Below are 21,669 nucleotides of genomic sequence, written 5' to 3' on the forward strand. Positions count from 1 at the left end.
CTCATCATGGGTCAGGCAGCCTGTAAACCACCATCTGGATGGTCCTCTCTCCCTAGTGAGCAGCTTAGTGACGGCTGCAGTGCCTTGGACTAATAATTCTGCATAGCTGGTTCACATGGCAAAGCCTTGCCAGATTCACAGATGACCGTTTCATCTTGCCAGCATAGATGACAACGACCTAAATTATTTCGTAGAACTTGCCTCATCTTTGTTGAGGGATTTCTGAGGTAGCAGGTCTTCCTTGGATGGCCCTCCATACTCTAGGTTTTCCTGAAGGGTTTGAGTGTGGCCAGATTTAGGCTAAATTAGGATTCAGTTTCATAGACGTTTTCAACACTGGCATTTTTCACTACAGGTCATTTTCAAATAAACATGCAGCCAAGGATTTCTCTCCATACTGTAAAACAGTTGATAGCCAGTACATAATTCCATTTCTCTCCCCCCAAAAAATTTGTATCTGCAGCTATGAGTTCCATTCTGATTAAATTTAATGTCGTAAATCAGATGTGAATTATGTAACTTAAATTTGTAATTTATGTTTTGATTTCTAAAAATATATTGAAATAAAAAATCTATACTGTAACTTTACTATCATAAGCATCTATGTAATTATTTGATCAGATTTTAGGTATATGTATGTAAATCTAAATATTTAAAGCAAATATATAAATCTATTTTAAATATTAAAGCAAGTATTTAAATTAAATTGGTGTTTTAAAAAACAGATAAATGTCAAGTCATGTTCTGTTTTCTTGCTTCCTTTTAATCAATTAGTGAGCATTCGTTCATTGCTTAATATTTACCAGACACTGAGCTACTTGCTACTTCAGAAGCTGGGATGGATACCTGAGTTCTAGTCCTGTTTTACCACTATCAGTGGGACATTGGCCAAGAAGCCTTAGCTTCTTCATATCTAAAATTTAGAGCATTGGACTAATTGATCTTTGGTGTGTTCCATTTCCAAGAGTCTATGACGTCACAAGTTGCATTCTTTAAGAAACATGCTCCCAACTTGTCTCTGATCTGATGTGAAAAAGATTGGTAGTAGGTGATATATTCCATCTCCCTCTGCCTCAGCTCTTTCCCCACCCCCGCACCCCCAGTACTGGTGGTTGACCACAAGCGGTCCAATTTGGCCCCAGAGTATACCCCCAGAACTAGAGACAAGTGCCGCCCTGTGCATACCCACAACTCTTCTTGGTGGGTGGAGGCAGACAGGCAGAGCTGCATTTGAAATCTGGCGCCACTTGGTCTAAGCCTTAGAGTGCCGCATTTCAGCCACAGAGCTCTGTCAGACATGGGTTGGTGCTAGCTAGCTGCCAGCAAATAGTGTGCAAGCGAGGAAAACCCCCTGCCTGCTGCCAGATCTTGGAGTGTTGCTCATAATGACTAAGCTGGGGTTCTCTCCATCCCCTACTCTTGAGCGGGTAAATAGTACACGTCCAAGCCAATAGGAAAACATGATTAGCTTGTGGGTTTTTTTTTAAACTGTTTGAGAAGGAATTTTATTTTGTCAAATTAGAGTTCACATTGCATAATCATTGAATTTTGTAGTGACAAGGGACCTCTGTGGTTGTCTAGTCCCACTTGTACATAAAAACCGGTCACCTCAATTAGAATATATGCTCCCTGAGGGCAGGAGATGTTTTTTGATTTTCTTTCTGCTTAGTGCTTAGAGCAGTGTTGAGCACACAAGTAAACACTTAATAAATAAAGAAGTTGTTGGCTACAACATACCCAGCACGTGGTCATCCATCTTAAAGGGGTAGGGGAGGTGGTTCAAGACCATTTTGAAGACCCTCAGAGAGGGCTAGGCCTGTTTTGAATAGTTCCTATGGTTAGTTCCATTCATTGCTCCTAATTTTGTGCCCACTTCCCTGGGCAAGGGGGTGCAAACAGAATAAGTCTCCCCCTACCTCCAAGGGCATCCTTTCAAAGATTCAGACAACTCTGTTGTTTCTGCTACTCTCCCTTCAGCTATCTTTTCTCTGTGCTAAATTAATACTAGCTCACATCGAGAGAGAGCTTTACAGTTTACCAAGGATTTTCCTCAAATGGCCAAAGGGCGTCTCAAGCCCTGTTTAGTTCTATTGAACAAGTATTTATTGAACAACTGTTCCATACTTAGCTACAAAAGAAAATTAAAGATGCCATTCTACCCTTCAAGTAACTTCCCACTTCTCATCAGAGAGATGAGACTTAACACAGGTTTGCAGTAGGCAACATTAGGAGAATATATGATTTACTGCCATGGTGGATATTATTGACTCTTAAGAGTTCAGGGTATTCAGGGAAGGCAAAGAGAATGATGTGAATCAAAGGAGTTTGGAGAATATTTCATGGTTGATGTGGGATTTTTCCTGCTCTCGTGAATGTTGATTCTACTCAACTCAAACATTAAATGCCTATTATGTGCAAGACCTAGTAAGACAGTGTGGTATACTGCATGGGGAGCCATCTTCAGAGCCAGGAAGAACTGGGTTCAAATCTAGTCTTTAATATATGTTAGTTGTGTGACCCTGGGCAAGTCACCTAACCCCTGCCCCCCCCCCCCCGCCATTGCTCTGAGTCTAGCCAGTTCTCTAAGATTATAAGTTGAAAAGATGATGCCGACCTCTCTCTCTCTCTCTAGATATAAATATATATATAATTTAAATATATTTAAATATATTTAAATGCCTACTGTTTGCCAGTACCTGATATATATGTATATGTGTGTGCATACACACACATAATTTTAAATGCCTACTATGTGCCAATACCTGTGTTAGGAACTGGAGATGCAAATAGAATCAGTGGAGCAATCTCTACTCTTTTTTGGGGGGGGGGCAACAGGGGGTTAAGTGACTTGCCCAGGGTCTCACAGCTAGTAAGTGTTACGTGTCTGAGGTCACATTTGAACTCAGGTCCTCCTGAATCCAGGGCCGGCGCTCTATCCACTGTGCCTCCTAGCTGCCCCAGCAGTCTCTACTCTTGAGGAGCTTATATTCTTATGTGAGGGAAGATAAGAGAAAGGGAATTATAAAAGCACATGGATGGGAAATGGATTATTGTGTGTGAAGAACAGAGAAAAGGCCAGTTTATATCAAAGCCTTGGGGATTACCTCATGATTAGGGGATATAAACTGAGAAGGAGCAGTCAGACATTAGGCAGAGAACCAAGAGAGTATTGTCACGAAAACCCAGGAAAGGATAAGAATACCCAGGAGGAGAGGGCTTGTCAGCGATGTTTAATGCAGCACATAGGTTAAGGATGAAGACAGAGAAAAAAACCATCACGGTTGTTTGCACGTTGTCTCTCCCATTAGACTGTAAACTCCTTGGAAGCAAGCAGTGCCTTTCCTTGTGTCCTAAAGGCTTGGCACAGTGCCCTGCAGTAATAATAAATACTCGTTGATTCAATTTGACCGTCAGATTTAACAACTAAGAGATCAGTGGTAACTTTGGAGGGAGCAGTTTGAGTTTTGTGGTGAGGTTGAAAGCCAGATTACGAAGGGCTGAGATGTGAATGAGAGGAGAGGAGGTAGAAAGGGTGAGTGTGAATTTCATTCTTTCTTTTTTTTTTTTTCTTCTAGGAGTTTGAGGAAAGGAATGTGAGATATAGCACATTATTTTGAGGGGAGGAGAGGATCTAGTGAAGGTTTTCTAAGAATGAAGAAACTTTGGCATGTTTGAAGGCAGTAGTTAAGTCAGAAGTTCAAATCTGGCTCAGACACTTGACATATTAGCTGTGTGACCCAGGGCAGATCACTTAACTCCTTTGCCTAGGCGGGGAAAAAAGAGAAAAAGACTAGAAGGGTAGGTTGATCACTCTAAAGTTACCATCTTTTATGGTTCTTTGTGTGTGTGTCCGTGTACATATGTGTGTATATGTTCCACTTAAAAGAATATTGTGGTTTAATTACTTCAGATAAGAGACCCAATTTCAGTGTGTGTTTTACTGCTCTTGAGAAGAAATTCAGACCAAGATAATTGCTCCTCTCTCAGATCAGCTTTTTAAATACATAAGATTTCCATTTTTTAGTGTGGCAACAAAGTAATAATATTGCTATGAAGAATAAATATATTGACTCGTCCAGACAGTTATGTGATTTCTGTCAAACATCTGTGGTAAAGGCATGCTGCACAGCTGATATGCTTGTTACTTTTTTAATCCTTCTCTTCTCTTTCCAGGGGTAAAAGCGTGTCTAGAAAGCAGAATGTGTGAACTAGAGGAAAAGTATGAAATGCCTGGTGGTCCACAGAGAAGCAGGCTCAACAGAGAACAGCTGGTATTTTCCTTCTCATAGGTTTCATCATTGTTTTTGTTCTGATGATGGCGTATATCATCATCATCGTTTAATATTACTGTCACTGCTGCCGTGAAAAATGGCCCTTGCCCTTTTCTCAAGTAGAGTCGACTGATTAAAATTTTAATTGTGCTTATTTCAAACGCTTGATTCTGAAAGATGGTCACGATGTGCAGTAAAATCCAAAAAGGTAATAATTTCATACTGTTAATGGATTTCTGGCATCTCAAATATTCCCATAAACCTTTCAGAATCTGAGGTAAGTCTCAAATACAGGAAATAGCTCAAAAGAAGACTTACAGCTTGGATTTAACTACCATATGTCTTCTTCGCCATGTGTCCCTGTTTAATAGGCAGTCTGAAGTTCCATTGTCCGTTTGGTTTTTACGTCTGTTGGAAAATTACAAGCGACCAACTACTAAAAACTTCTTTAATGAGGGAAGGTATCACAAGAGGGAAATGTGAGGGGGCTTTTTTATGAGCAAGTTAACGTCGGACAGTCTCCTGAGTTCCAAGAATTCTCAAAGCTCTCCCTACCCTTGGTTCCCATAACCTAAAAGTCCTGCTTGCTTCATCCCCCCATTAAGAGTAACTCTGTGTCCCTAGAGACCCCTACCTAACTGTATAACCCTGGAAAATGTTGAGTTAAGGATATTCAGATTTGATCATGTTGGGGGATGGTTACCTACTGTCTTCTGTCCTAGTCATTTCTAGTATAACCAATGGTTTGCAAAATTCAAAGGACTGAATTAGGGTTCTGGGACTCCAGGTTCCATCAGATCTGCCCAGTCCAAGCAGACATTTACAATAAACAGAGAGGAAGTGGTTTTGTTTGTTTGTTTGTTTTTACATTTTTTTACATTTGCAGCACCTGCCTAAGGATAAGGAACTACGGATAAGATCCAAAACTATGAATGAATTAATAAATTAGGTACTTTACTAAGATACTGGAGGTAAAATTTGCAAATTAGAATTGCTTATCCATACATGCATTTTTCCTCAACCACAGTTGGGTGATTTGAGGTATCATTTTTACGAATTGTCTGTCTCAATTGATTTCCCAGCTGACACTAATTTTTCTTTTATTCCCCTTGTTCACCTAAAGCACATAACTCTTTGCATGTTAGTTTCCCATTAACAGATTTTCCCTTCATTTTCTTTCAGCTGCCAAAGTTATTTGATGGCTGTTACTTCTATTTTGAGGGGACTTTCAAGCGTCATTCCAAGGATGAGCTTATAAAACTGGCCAAAGCATCTGGAGGGCAGATTCTCAATAGAAAGCCAAAACCAGACAGTGACGTGACTCAGACGATCAATACAGTGTCATACCATGCCAGACCTGACTCTGATCAGCGGTTCTGCACACAGTATATCATCTATGATGCTTTCTCTAATTATCACCCAGAGAGAGTTCGTCAGGGCAAAGTCTGGATGGCTCCTTCCAGCTGGTTTATAGACTGCTTGATGTCATTTCAGGTGCTCCCTGTTACCAAGTAAAAGCCACACTTTCCCCAGGATGAGCACAATTTCAACTGGGACTTGGGGCAGAAACATGGCAGCTGTACTTAGCTTTGTTGACCAGTCACATTGTTACGAGGAAGTTGGTACCATTCAAGATTTGTCGTAGTCGAATTTTAAAAATCTTTATGGTTAGTGTGTATGGGTGAATATTAGAATTCAGTTCATGTTTTCCATTTAGATACTGTGACTGCTTTGAAAAGGTGTTTCTTTAAGAGACCTTTGGTTTGATATTCATTATATCATTCTATTAAAATCATCAGCTTTTGGAGATCAATGAAAGTATATCAGAACCACTGGTGGAATATATGCAAGTTGTATCATTACTGTCAAGCCACTTAATGGGCTTTGATGAAAAACCCACACCTGCCATAATTAGAACTTACTGTCACACAGGAGGCAGGGAATTTTCTGAGATGAATTATTCTGAAAATGCTTGAATAGAATGCAAAGAAAGTACATATTTGATCCAACTAATCACAGATTGTAAATGCTTGACTATTCTCTTGTGTCTGTACTTGACTTCCATGTGTTCTTGCATTTGGCATTATTATTATTTACTTGGTTGTCTGTCTTTGGTATTTTATTGTTGGGAAAAAAAATCATGATGCTAAGACACAGGTGTTTGTGTGCATGTGTATGTTGAGAAAATCAACAGTGAGCTAGTGCCCTTTTATGTAATGGTTCATTATTGACTATTACATTATGGAATTATTTTGTATAGCTGAAATACGTGTTTTAATAGCAGTTGGTGAATCTCATTTCAGTATCAATATTAATTTCTTGTCGGGTCTTAAACACTGGTCATATCGATTAGAGGTGATTTTATATAATAAATAGAATTGGGACTCAATCTTTTCCTATTTGGCTTCACAAATTATTATAAAATAAGTTTTTTTTTTTAAATTTAGGATATACTTTATGGTCTGTATACACCATTTAATTCACAAGATCATAGGATTTAGAGTCAGTCTTGCTGAGGGGGGGAGGGGCTCTAGTATAAGGATTTAGTGAAGCTCATGTTCTCAGAATACTATTTTGAAATGCATAAAATACATAGAATTGCAAAGGAAACTAGATTATATTGAAAAAGTTATCAAAATATTATGGTAAAAAAAGGTTCAAGGATCCCAGATTAAGAACCCCGGACCTAGTCCACCCGTCTCTTTTATAGATGAGCAAACCAGGGCTCAGAGAAAAATGAACTGAGTTCCCCAAGGTCATGCAAATACTAAATAGCAATGCCAGGATTCAAACTCAGATCTTCTGACTCATTTGCTGGGGAAAAGCATTATTCTCATTTGCAAAATGAGGAGTTTCCAAGATCCCTGCTGACCTTAAATGTGTATGACTGTAGCCATCCTTGATTTTATTTCTATAATATTTTATAATCTATTCTCATTTGATCCATCTCAACAACTTGTGTGGCACCTTTGAGGTAGATGGTAGATGGTGATTTTTTTTTAAAAGTGAGAGTTTTAAGTGAGTTTTTCCAAGGTCATGCTCATGCAGTGACAATTCACATGTTGGGCTTTGGACTCTTTGAATAGCGTTCCTTCCCTTCCACACAGTTCCGTGCTGCTTAAGGTGGATCTGTTTCTGCATTAATCAAAGCAGGAATTATATATAAAGTCAGATAGTGTTTTCTTACATATAAATACTATGTTAGCCTCCCTTTTACCTGCGCCCACCAGCTATAGAGACCTAATATATGCCCTTTCAATACAACCTGTCTTGAATCTTGGGTAATGAATCTGTTGAGTTTCCATATCTACCGTCAGTGATATGTTAGATGCTAAAAAAATTTCATTCTTATGGAGAATAATGAACACCATTATGCTGGGTCAAGAGTGAGAGATGAGATCATATCTTGATTAAATAATTGAGAACTCAGAGGGATCTTCAATGTCACTTCTGATTTAGAGCTAGCTTTCTGTCTTTTCCATTACCTGTTAAGCTATATTTTTGAGACAGATTTGCATCGCTTCTCTCCATCCTCTCCACCCCCCAGCAATCAAACGTGATACAATGGAAAAAAGAGTGACTCTTGTATTTGGAGGATCTGGGTTCAAATCTTACTTCTGGTATTTGCTTATATGACCCCAGGTCCCTTGCCTATAAAAGGAAATGGACCTCTGAGGTTACTTCTAGCTCTCTATCTATTCTCTTATTTAGATTCATCAATTACTTTTTGAAGTCTTTTATTCTAAGCCATTAATTTGTGGACTCTGGCTTTTCTCTTTGTGTCTTCTCTGTTCATTAATAATTAACTTCATTTTCTAGTTTCTGTGATTTTTGTTTCAGTGATACATGGCTTCTGTCAGCCCTTGAAAGCTTCCATTATATCACCTGTGTCAGTAATTTTATCATTTAGGTGCGTCCTTGAACATCTCTTTTGTATGCCACCAAGACCAGACTGGAAGTCAGGAGACCTGGGTCTTAGCCCTGGCTTTGCTCCTAACTAGCCCAGTGCTTTGGGCATTTCACTTTAAGCTCTCTGGGTCTCTTGATCAGTAGATAAAGTCAGACTCAATGTTCTCTAAGGTCCTGTCCACCTCTAAAATAATACGACTATAAACTGCATGGAGGAATTGATTGCTTCTTTACTCTTTTTATCAAAGCACCTAACACAAAGCCTCCCTTTTTTGTAGTTTTGCTGAATAAAAAATGCTAGCTCTAACCATTACAGTGCTAAAATGCAGCACAGATTCAGTATTTCTTTGTCAGAATAATGTTTCCAGGTGGAGGTGGTACCAAGGACAGCTATAGGATACCAGATACTTACCCAAGGGATTGGTTAGGGTACTGGGGAAGAGATATACATACTCATGTTAAGGAATGGAAAATTGTGGTTGTATCCTTCTCATATGCTAAAGCCTTACTTGGAAAAAATTCAAACTAATTAAAGTTACAAAAGACATCCAACCTTGTTAAATCTACCAGCATTAGTATCAGCTTTTTCCTTAAATATCCCACTACATGCTTCCAACTACCCACATGGATATTTGGCAGCTAGGTAGTGTTGTATGTAGATGGAGTACCAGTCCTAGGGTCAGGAAGATCTGAGTTCAAGTTCTGACTGGTACTCATTAGCTGTATGAATCTGGGCTCATATAGCCCAGAGTCTTTTAACCTCTCTTGGCCTCAGTTTTCTCCTATGTAAAATGGAGGTAATGATAGCACCTACCTCTCAGGGCTGTTGTGAGGATCAGATGAGATATTTGTCAAGTGCTTTATAAGTGCTGGGACACCTAGATGGCTCAGACCTGGAATCCATAAAGACTCATCTACCTGAGTTCAAATCTGGCCTCAGACATCCACTACATGTGTGACCGTGGGCAAGTTGCTTAACCCTGTTTGCCTCAGTTTCCTCATCTGTAAAATGAGCTGACGAAGGAAGTGGCAAACCATTGCAGTATCTTGGCCAAGAAAATCCTAAATGGAGTCACAGAGAGTCAGATGTGACCGAAACAGCTGAACAACAAAATATAAATACTAACTGTTCCTCTTTCAGCAGTTCTGAAGCAAGTAGTCCAAGTATTGCCTCCACTTAACACATAGGAAATGGAAGGTTAGAGAGCTTGTGCCAGTATATGTTTAGTTGTCATACAGCTCGCCACAGAACCTGGTCTTCAGAAATGGAGAACTCTTAGAGCTGGGACAGACCTCAGAGATAAGTCAAATGATTTGCCTACAGTCACAGAGCTAAGAAGTAACATAGTTGGGACTCCCAGTACAAGTGTTCTTACTCCAGATGAATACTCTTCATCGTGCCAGGTCTCATAACTCCTGTTCAGTGCTCTCTTTTACATTATTCCAGTCCAGCTGTAGTTCTGGGTTCTAGGAATGATGCTGAACGCTGGAGATAGACAAAAGTGAGACTCGGTAGGTGCTTAGATGCATGTAGACGATACATGAAGAAGACATCAGGTAACCTTGGATGAGAAGGGGAACCAAGAAAGTTCCTGCAAAAAGTGGTGCTTGAGTGACGTGTTAAAGAAAACCAGGGTTTCCAAGAGGCAGAGGTGAGGATGCAGAGTATTCCGGGCTTGGAGGGCAGGTTGAGGGCACAGAGATAGAGAAGAGCAAGCAGACCAGTAGGGATTGACCATAAGGTGCTTGGAAGGGAGTGACCTATAAGAAGGCCAGAGGAGTAGGAAGGAACCAGGCTGTTAACAGTTTTAAATTCCTGACAAAGGTGTTTATATTGATCCCAGAGATATTATAACAGAGAGCTACTGGAGTACCTGCTTCCAGTGATCCCCTTGGGCACAGATGGCGTTAGCAGAAAGAAGCTAGAAATCGTTGCTAAAAATTACAAAGTTGTAAATAAGAAAGACCTTTAAAACAGGAATTCTTAACCTTTCCTGTGTCATGGGCCCCTTGGGCAATCTGGTGAAATCTGTGGCCCCCTTTTCAGATTAATGTTTTTAAATGTATAAAATACATGGGATTACAAAGGAAACCAATTGTATTGGAATAAAGATATAATTTTTCCCCATCCAAGTTCATGTACCCCCTGAAATCTGTCCCATTGATCCCAGGTTCAGAATCCCTATTGAAGAATGCTATAATTCTCCACCAGCCTGCAGTACTCTGGACCTCTCCATCACCCCCCCCCCCCCACTTTTGTATGTTGTCTTCTGTTAGATTGTAAGCTCCTTGGGGGCAGGGACTATCTTTTTCATATGTATGTCCCCAGCACTTAGCACAGTATCCATTTATTGACTGACTGACCCAAGTTATATCAGCTAGAAATCATCAAGAGCTTGAGCTAGCAATATTTCAGTCAAGTTAGAAGGAAGGAGCTAAAACAAGATTAAGGCTTAACTCCCTGTATGTTCACACCCAGGACCAGGACCAACTGGTAAGTCTTCTAAGAATGTGTAAACTTTCCTTTTTGCTGTTTTAATGTTTCCTGTCTCTTTGTGATCTTTTGTAATAAAACTTCTCAAAGGAACCTAAAAACAAAAGGTTGTGCTCTTTTTTCAAAGAGTAATGTTAAGAATAACAGAATCAGAATCATCTCTGTAGAGCTGAAAGGGAGCTTGGAGGCCATTAGTTCTCACCCTTTATCCTTACAGATGGGAAAACTGAGGGTAGAGGTGAAATAATTTGCTTGGGGTTACACAGCTAGTAAATTTTTGAGGTAGGATTTAAAAGGAGGTCTTCCTGATTCCAATCCCCACATAAGTCAATAAGCATTATTAAGTGTGTACATGTGTTAGGCACTAGGGATACAAAGAAGACACACACACAAGTAGTCCCTGCTTTCAAGGAGCTCTGGCAAGATAACATGCAAACAACTACGTACAAACACACAAGAAATAAACGGGGAAGGCATTAAGATTGGCAAGGACTGGGAAAGACTTCTTGTAGAAGGTGGGATTTTAGCTGAGACGTCAGGGAAGCCAGGAGATGGCTATGAAGAGGAAGAGCATTCCAGACATAGGAGTAAGACAGTGAAAATGGAGGTAGGAGATGGAGTACAGTGTCAAAGGTTGCAGAAATCAAGGATGAAAACTGATAAAAAGACCATTAGTTTTTTTGTATGTTTGTTTTTTGGTGGGGCAATTGGGGTTAAGTGACTTGCCCAGAGTTACACAGCTAGTGAGTGCTATGTGTATGAGGCTGGATTTGAACTCAGGTCCTCCTAACTACAGGACCAGTGCTCTGTCCACTGTGCCACCTAGCTGGCCCAAGACCATTAGTTTTAGCAATTAAGAGCTCATTGGTAACTTTGGAGAGAGCCGTTTCACTTGAATGGTAAAATCAGAAGCCAGACTAAAGAGAGGTGAGATAGTGAGTGAAAAGGAAATGGAAACACCAATTACAGATGGTCTTTGTCCGGTGTACCACCTAGCTGTCTCAAAGCTTGTATCACTTCCCCAAAACAAAGCTGGATGAGAATGCTCCTAAAGAGGACAGATGGTAATAATAAGGATTGAATAATCAATGAACCATGTTCAGGGACGTGCTAATGAAAGAAAAGGGGGTAAGGAACTTAACGGTGATATATGTAATTAGATTTCTAACCTCTTATTTTTTTTGATAGTCATATCTACCCACATTTCAATTCTATTCTAAAATAACAAGTGTGAGCATTATCAGGTGCCAATTTATTTTAAGATGGGAGACAACCATCTGTTGACCTGTTAGTGTATTTTTCTTCTTTTTTCTTTGTTTTTTGTTTTTGTTTTTTTGAGAGAGAGAATGGATCTTTCTATCTCACCAAGGCCAGAAGTGCAAAAACTTGTCATGGCCCCAGTCCCACTGCTGATCAGAATGGAATCCTTGACGTGCTCCATTTCTGACTTGGCCCCCTTAGGTAGCTTAGTGTCCCCCCCCCAGTCTTGAGGGCTCACTTTATTGGTGCAGAACTTAGTGAGGACAGCCAATTGACTTTAATTTTGTTGCAACTCAGATCTCTAAAGCTCAGCAATCCAGCAGCCTCAACCTTCCTTCCATAGCAAAGATGGCAGGTGTGTGCCACCAAGCCCTAATCTGTTAGTTTATCTTGACAGTATCATGATCCAAAAAGCTCTCTACAAGTTAGTCTAATGGATCCAGTCTAATAAGATGAAATCTATTATAAGTAAATGGACAGTTCTACATTTGGGTTCACAAAATCCACTTCGTGTATATAGTATGGAACAAGTACAGGTAGATCAATATGAAAAAAAAAAACTGGCAGTTTTAGCTGACTGCAAGATACATGTGTTTCTATAACATGATCTAGAAGCCATAAAATTAATGTGATTTTAGACTGTTTTGAGAGGCTTAGAATCTAGGACTTGAGGGGTTATGGTCCCATGGATCTCACTGGAGTACTGTGATCCATTCTAGGTACCATTATTTTTTTTTTTTAAGAAAAAGTATGCTTTAATCTGTATTCAGACACCATCAATTCTTTCTCTGGGGATGAATAGCATTTTTCATCACAAGTCCTTCAGAGTTGTCTTGTATCAATGGATTGCTGAGAATAGCTAAGTGATTCACACCTGATGATCTTGCAGTATTGCTGTTATTTTGTACATTTCACTTTGCATCAGCTAGTGTAAGTCTTTCCAGGTTTTTTCTGAGAGTATCCTGCTCATCACTTCTTATAGTATAATAGTATTCCATCATAATCACATACCACAGTTTGTTCAGCCATTCCCCAATTGATGGGCATCCCCTCAATTTCCAATTGAAATGATGTAATATATGATTATGCCTTTCAGTTTCCTTGGGAATTGATAAACTTATTTCAATGCAATTTCAGATCTGTGGGTTTCAGCTTCTAGAATGCCAGAAATGAAAGAGGAAAAGAGATAAACTAGGGTTAATGGAAAAACCTCATTCTTCCATTTTGAAAGGAGTATTAGGACATTGATCTATACATAACACCCTTTGCCAGATCCCACCATTTATACTTTGACAATCAGATCTAGCCCTCCTGAACCCCAGGTTAACATACCCAAATCAAAAACAACTAACAATAGACACATATGTATGTGCACATGGGTAAATAGTCACCAAAATATATAGGTAAACTCCCACCCAACACACATCTCTGTAGGTACCACATTTTTAAGAACATACATGAGCTAGATCCAGAAGAAAGAGACCAGGATGGTGAGATGAGGAGAGACCATGAAGGAAGAAGACTGGTTCAAGGAAAAAGGACTTCAACTGAGAGAAATGAATGCTTAGTGGGCCCATGATAAGCATCTGAAGTGGTGTTCTATGGATGAGAGATTAGCCTTGTTCTTCTTACCCTTAGAGAGAAGAACTAAGAGTAATGGGGGTAGGTGGAAGTTATAAAGCAGCAGATTTAGCCTTTAAAAAGCAAACCAACAAAATTTCCTAATGATGTGAACTTTCTGAAAGTGGATTGGACTGTTTCAGGGGGTAGTGGGTTCTGCCTCCCTGGAGGTGCTCAAGCAAAGACTGGATGTCAACTTTTCAGGGTTATTTTATATAGGATTCCTGTTTAGACATGAGTTAAGCCAGAGCATTAGACTGAGTCTAATAAGATGAAATTAAATAGGAATAAATTTAATTCATTGGGGCACAAAAATTCTACTTTCCAAGTACAAGATGAGAGAGTAGACTATAATATTCAATATGGGTCAATAGTGTGGTGTGACAGCCAAAAACTAATATAATTTTGGACAGCTGAAGAAGCTTAGAATTCTTCAAAGAGAGATAGGGGCACATGGATCAAGGATGAGTGAAGAGAATAAGGAAAACAATATTCCTAATGACTACAACAATGTAAATGGAAAGAACACCACCTCCACTAACAACAGTAACAAAACAAAACTCTGAAACTGAGTGCTGTGTAATTATAATAATCAAGCCTGTCTCTGAAGAAATAAAAGCATAAACCTTGATGAAGAGGTGGAAAAAAAAAAAGGAGCATAGAATCCAAGGAGTTAATAATTCCGCTGTACTCTGCCCTCATCAATCATCATCTGGAATTTACTCACTCCTCTGGAATATTGTGTTTGGCTGTGGGTGTCATGGTTTAAGAAAGACATTGATAAACTGAAGGAGATGAATAGTCTTGAGTTTATGTCATATGGGCATGGGTTGAAGGAACTGGGCTTGTCTAGACTGGAGAAGAATAGACTTTTTGGGGACATTTTAAGATGTCTTAAAATATTTGAAGGGCTGGGATTAAACTCATTCTGTTAGGTCCCAGAGGGCAGAACAAGGTTGAAGATGAAGAGTCCAATTGAGGTTTGATGTCAGGGGAAAGCTTCCTGATGAAATCATGGATGATCTAGTGATTAGAGTAGTTCGAAAGTAGATTTGACTGCCTCAAGAAGTGGTGGCATCCTCCTCCTTTGAGGTCTTCAGCCAGAGGCTGGATGATCATTGGGCAGATGGAGTAAGGATTCCTCTTGTGCCTGGGTGTAGTAGATGGCTGCTGAGGTCTCTTCCGAGCATCACATTCTGTGATTCTATGCCCTGGGTGACCTCTGAAATCTTGTGCAGGTCTACACTTGTTTAATTCAGTGAAGAAGCAACGTGGTACAGTGAGTAAGTCACAACCTCTCTGGGCCTCAGTTTCCTCATCTGTAAAGTGAGGGAATTACACTAGGTGATTTCCATGATCCTTTCCTGCTCTCTATTTTCATTGACTAGATAGGATTTTTAAGGTCCCTTCTTGCTCTGTGATGCATGACGGTGAACCAAATGGTAGCATTGTGATGAATATTTTACTGTTAGTATCCCTCCCTGCTTGCCTGCTGGCTCAAATGAGGTTAGCTGCATATTATATTCTCTGCCACCAAGATCAAGATGTAGGTCTTTTCCCTGTTTTTATACCTTGACTAGCTTTTGATCTTAACCTTTGGAGACAAAGGGTTTTCTGCTTTAGAATCCCCTCTTGTATTCGGAGTATTTTCTGTAGAACTTCAAAGTACTCCCCAGGCCAGCAGCTGTCATGCTCCTTTTCTACAGAATGATGGGCTGTGTACACCATTTAGAACAGTGAGATCTGTAGCTTCTAGTTGGCTTAAATATTTAAAATATGCAAATTAGAAAATGAGCCTTAATTGATTGTTCTGATTTGCATATGAGCTGATGACAGACTTCAAATGTAAGTTCTAAAATCCCCTGGCTTTTAGGATCCAGATATTAAAAATAGAATACGAGAGCTGGAAGGGACCTTTATCAATCATTTAGTTCAGCCCCTTAGACAGCAGACTGCTGAGACCCAGAGAAATTAGATCACTTGCCCAAGATCACACAGCTAGTTGGTGGCGGGGCAGGGAGTAGAAATCAGGTCTTCCAATTCCCAGCCTAGCATATTTCCCACCACCATGCTGTTTCCCAGCAAGGATGCTCTGCCCATTACTTACATGAAAAGTATACACAGTCCTAGCTTTGGAGTTGATTTTTTTTCCTATCTGCTTGTGGCATTGGCTATTGCTGCAGGTGGTTTTGGAAGCTATGGGATAGTTTTAGCAAAATGACTTTGAAAAGGCCAGACTGGATTAGTGATTCAGAAATGCAGAAAGATAACTGTTAGCCTTTGAGTGAGAGATTTCCAAGACCAAATATGCTTGGAAATTCTTATGGTCCTGAAGGGATCCTCCATCTCATGCTTTGAAAATTGAAATTCTCTCTGCTGAACTGGTACAAGCACCCTTCTTTTGTTGCATGAACCTAAAAGATAATTAATGGGAGATAAATGAGTTATGATTAGAATTCATCATGGCAAATAATAACCTGCATGAGAAACTTCTTGTGTTACCTTTAAGACTTGAATGAGTCTGCTTTAAAATATATTTATGTGTGAACATGTTCATTGTGCCATCTATCTTTTCCCCTAAAGTTGTGAAGTTTTGTCATCAAATGGCATTTCAGGTTTTTTTTCCCCCGTAAATTGTAATAATAATGATTAATAATGAAATAAGAAACAGGTTTGGTGTTTTTGTAAGTTACAAAAGAATTAAAATGTGCTTTAGAACCTTTTTGAGAATATTTTTAAGATTTTTCTATAGCCTTGATTATAAAGACTCCCTTTGGAAAAGGACTGTGATTTTTCTGATAGAGGTACAGACTGGACCTATGACTTAACTTTAGAAACTACCAGATGAGGAAACTCCCCCTGCTAATGTAGGTCAGAAAGGTTTTCAAAAGTTGCCTAGAGCACTGAAACTTTAAGTGACTTACCCAGGGTCACACAGCTAGTGAACATCTGAGGCCAGATTTGAACTCAGGAAGATGAGTTTTCCTGATTTCAGGCCCAGAGTTCTGTGCACGATAGCGCCACCTAGTTGCTCTCCTGGCACATAGTAGGTACTTAATAAATGCTTGTTGATTGATAGGTAGGATCTGCCAGAGCTCATATCCTACCAGCATAGCCTGCAAAAACTTAGGAGTCATTTTGACATGACAAAATATAAATATCTTGTAATATGTGCAGCTTTACCTACCACCTAGCAAAGCCTGTTTGCCTCAGTTCATCATCTGTAAAATGATCTGGACAAGATATCTTTGCCAAGAAAATCCCAAATGGGATCACATAGAATTGGACATGACTGGAAAAAAAAAGACGCAACAACAACAACAACAACAAATGGTCCAGGAACTGGATGACCACTGGGAATATAAAGAAAAACAAAAACTTGGTCCCTGCCCTTGGGGAGTTTTTATTCTAATGAGGGATATAACATACACCTATGTGGGTGAAAATAAAACACATATGAAACAGATACACAGTAATTGTTGGGAGAAGGTGCTGGGGGGTGGGGGGGGACACCAGAAAAGCCCCTTGTAGAAAGTTATCATTGAACTTAGTCCTGAAGGAAACCAAGGATTTCCAGAAGCGGAGATGACGAAGGTGTATGATATACCAGACCTGGGGGACAGCCAGTATAAAGGCTTATAGAGAACAGATGGGGTATTATGTGCGATGAACAGCAAGAAGTCCACTTTAGCTAGACCCTAGCATTTGTGGGGGAGAGTAATGTGTAATAAGGCTGGAAAGTAGATTGTGAAGAGCTTCATAAGCCAAACAGGAGTTTATATTAGATGCTAGAGGCAATAGACAATTACTGCGCTTTATTGAGTAGGGGCTTGATATGGTCAGACCTAAGCTTCAGGAAAATCAGTTTGATGGGGTCTGGGGAATACATTTCCATACTGGAAAGGTCTTATGGACTGTGTCCATTTCTGAAGACCTACCTAACCCAGTTCAAAGAGGTTTGTGGTGAGGTTGGTACGTGGATGGTGAATTGTTTAACCACAGAGAAGACCATCTAATAAATAAGTAATAGAGAGGTTGTGATCTGTGATGGAAGTAGTGGCCGTCTTGATGACATTATGGCACCTTAAAGTTTTTAAGCATGTTATACACACTCAATGCCTTTCCTTCAGGAGCTTACAGTCTTTGATATAGCTTTTAATATTGTTCTAAGTTTTTTAAGGAGGAATTATTGTATTTGTATCACTGGTATCTGTACCATAGTGCTTAGCACATTGTAGGCACTTAAATGCTTGTTGCTTGATTGAATGCATAAAGACCAAACCAACAAACAGATGATAACCTGAGATATATTGTATCTTTCCCTAATGTTGCTGGAAAATTAGGGCCGGGCTTTCCTGCTGAGGACAAACTCAGATAAAGACTCTTGAAGTACTGAGGGAATCTCTTGGGGAGGAATTTATGTTGTTACATGTCATAAGTTCCTAGTTATTATTATCACAAGAATATCACACTTTCCATCCAATTCAGGGAAGCCTTGGCTCTATCTAGAAGACACTGCTTGGCCCTTCCTATGTCTTATGAAGAGATAGCTAGATCATGCAGAGTGCTGGGCTTGGAATCAGAAAGATCTGAGTTCAAATCTGGCCTCAGACACTTACCAGCTGTATGACCTTAGGCAAGTCACTTAGTCTCTGTCTGCCTTAATCCACTGGAGAAGGAAATGGCAAATCACTCCAGTATCTTTGGCAAGAAAATCCCATATGGAGTTACAAAGAGTCGAATCTGACTTAATGACTAAACAACATGTCTTATGACATACTGGGACAGAGGGAGGAGTTGGCATGCTTCCCGTTGCTACCTTGAGACGCTCCATCTGCCACCATCACTGAGAATTCTTTTCTTTTTTATGGTTCACTCTATCTCTATAAATCACTGGGTACAGATTCCTGTTGGTGATATATACTGGCTTCTAGGTCACTTCCCCTTTCTCAAAGAGTTCAATATCTGGTTTAATCATTTCCTCCAACTTTGCCTTTATACTTACAGATTTCAACATGCCCAATAATGTCTCAAACACTATGACTTTCCATTTCCTCAACCTGAATCCGTATCACTTGCCTCAGCTATCAACAGAGATGATCTTATCATTACTTGTAATTGAGGCAGGTACATGACTTTGAATTCTGAAATTTCCCTCTGATCATCATTTCTTGTTCGTTTATCTCACCTGCCTTACTTCTAAACTTATTCTTCATTGTTCCTGTGATTTCTTGTGCCTTGATTCCTTCTTGCTCCTAGCTACCAGCCACCTCAACTGACCTCACTTTTCTTCACCTCTCTTCCAAACTTGTCCTTCGTTGTCTATTTCAATGAAATACTGTTCTTCTTTGATTCCCTTGCCCTCTTGTCCTACCATCATTCCTGGTGCTCAACTCTGGATCACTACCATCTTTCTTCCTTGCTTGTTCTCCTGAGGTACCAGTATTGCCAGAGGAAGGAAGCAATGCTTTCATGGCAGCTGGAGCCTCAATAAGTTTATGTCATCTAATGTCAACTGAACTCTTATTAATGCACAGCAAAACTTTTCCATTTTGATTGACTCTTTCTTACTCTACTCAGTCCCTACCTTTTCAAGATTCTGCTCCCTAGATGCCCTTAGTTTGACATTATTGATAATATTTTCTGAGCTCTCTCTTCTCCCATTTTTTAAAATCTCAAAACTATTCTACATTTTCATCTATCCTCTCCTTTAATCCTATTTCTAACGGAGAAATGTCTTTTCTTCTTGCTAAGGCCAGCTCTGCTGTATGTGACCTCAACCCCATCTTTTCCCTCTCTCACATGCTCTCGAAACTTCATCAATCATTCTCTCTCTCTCTCTCTCTCTCTCTCTCTCTCTCTCTCTCTCTCTCCTGTCTCTCTGTCTCTGTCTCTGTCTCTTTCTCTCTCTCATACACACACATACAACACAAAAATAAGTTGCTTTAATTTGAATTTCTTTAGTTTTTAATAACTTGGAGCATTTTATGTGGTTGTTGATAACCTGAATTTCTTCTTTTTTAAACTATGTGTTCATATCCTTTAACCATTTATTAATTAAGGAATCATCTTTTACTTCCAGTCTGACATCATGAACTGTCTGTAGTACATCTACATTTGGATTTCCCACAGGCATCCCATGGGAATCTGAATTCATCATATCTAAAACAATGCATTGTCTTTTCTCCTAAACCCAGATGGATGTCCCTCTGCCTTCTTGAATTCAACATGTTCAAAATGTAATATGTCATAATATTCCCTTCATCTAATCCACCCCTACATTTTATCCCTTCTTTTGGACTTCCTATGTCTGTTAGTGGTACCCATCAGTCAAGTCAACAAACATTTCTTCAGTACTAGATGCCAAGAGCCATAGTAATTGCTGGTAACATGAAGTAAGACAAAAACAGTTCATGCCCTTGTGGAGTACAGCATTTCTTGCCATCCAGGCCCCAAAGCTTACAGTCATTTATGACTTTCCTTTTTCTCTCACATTCCAAATCCAATTATTTTCTAAATCTGACCTTCCTACCTACCATCACAATATCAATCTCACCCTTTCCTTCTTTCCCATTCCCATTCCTACAACTACCATGCTAATATATGTCCTTATTGCCTCTTACCTAGAACCTTATAATCACCTATCACCTTGTTTCTCTGCCTCTAGTCTCCTTTCTCTAACACATTCTTTACAGCACTATGAAGAAAAATCTTCCCAATGCACAGATCTGATTACACCCCTCCCTCATGCAAAAATTGTTGGTAATTCTCTGTTTCTGCAAGATAAAATGTAAGCTATAGTTCAAGATCTTCCACAATCTGACCTTAAATTCCCTTTCTGGGCTAATTTTGTATTCCTTCCCTTCAAATAAGTGTTGTTCTAACCAAATTGGATTGCTAGCTACTTTCCAGTAATGTCCTGTTCTGTCCCACCTCCACATATTTGTACCCAGTTCTCCTTTTCTGATATGGGTTTCCTTTACATTTCAACCTATTGAAATCCTTTTCTTCCTTTAGGCCCAGCTCAAGTGTTCATCTTCTATGAATCCTCATTTTGACTCCTTCTCAATCTCTTATATTAAACCTGGCATCATAGTGTACATGTCTCATCCCCTACTAGATTTTCATGTACTTTGAGGGCTAGGACTATGTTGTTTTCATCTTTGTTTTTTTTCTATAATATAAGCTTAATAAACATTTAGTGAATCAAACTGATCCTTGTCTGCTCTGGACTGGATTCAACATTAGTTCTGAACTACAATTGATTTCTGGAGGTAAGAAAGATGTGAAAATGTAGATACTTATTTTCTTCAAAAACAAGACAATTTCTTCTTTTCTATGTGTGTACCTATTGTAATAAAATTATGGGAGACAACTTGATGGTAGTGGATAGCCTGCTGGGAGACAGGAAGACCTCAGTTCAAAGCTTACTTAATAAGTACTCTGAACAAGTCACTTAAAATTTTTAGCCTCAGTTTTGTCATCTGTCAAATGGAAATAATAATAGGGTCATTGTGAGAATCAAATAAGATAATATATGTAAAATACCTTACAAAACTTAACTACATAATTTATATATATGTATATATAATTTATTCTAAAGACCCTAATCTGCCTATTTCATAATTTGCATAATGTCAAACAATTGAGACCCCCCTTTGTTACTAGCATTGATAAAGATATGTAGAGGAATCATAGTCCTTGATCTACAGACTTTATACTCAAACAAAGTGGATAGACTTTGGGAACTATCCAGGATTGATCCATCAGTACTAAATGAACACCAACCTCGGTAGATAAATCTAAAACTTCATTTTTTTTCTCAAAAGCACTTGAGATATCTGAATTCCTCTTCAGTAACAACCCTGGTTCTTGGCAGGAGGGAATGACATTTTGCTAATGTTTCATCACACTGGATTTTCTGTTGGGAAGTATATTCAGAAACAGGAAATGCGCCTTACTGTTGACATGAATGGGAAATGAGATTTTCCCATCAGTGTTTAATTTGCTAAGTTAGCAATTCAGTCTCCATATAATTTAAACAGTAGTTAAGTCTCTTTAGATTCATTTAATCTCCTGGTGAATTGCATCTCCTGCCTATTTAAAAAATGCATT

General features: G+C 39.2%; 1 protein-coding gene across 1 annotated transcript in view; it reads left to right on the forward strand.

Moving 5' to 3' along the window:
• BARD1 (BRCA1 associated RING domain 1) overlaps nt 1–6,660 on the forward strand; it is a 142,444-nt gene extending 135,784 nt beyond the window's left edge. Inside the window, exons 10-11 of the mRNA XM_027873777.1 lie at nt 4,174–4,271; nt 5,454–6,660. Coding sequence (XP_027729578.1) covers nt 4,174–4,271; nt 5,454–5,786 — 431 coding nt within the window. The 3' untranslated portion in view covers nt 5,787–6,660. The remainder of the gene's footprint in view (nt 1–4,173; nt 4,272–5,453) is intronic.
• The last annotated feature ends 15,009 nt before the right edge of the window (nt 6,661–21,669 follow it).

The sequence above is a fragment of the Vombatus ursinus genome, unplaced genomic scaffold (genome assembly GCF_900497805.2).
Source record: "Vombatus ursinus unplaced genomic scaffold, bare-nosed wombat genome assembly UNPS02014802.1, whole genome shotgun sequence".
Lineage (NCBI taxonomy): Eukaryota > Metazoa > Chordata > Mammalia > Diprotodontia > Vombatidae > Vombatus > Vombatus ursinus.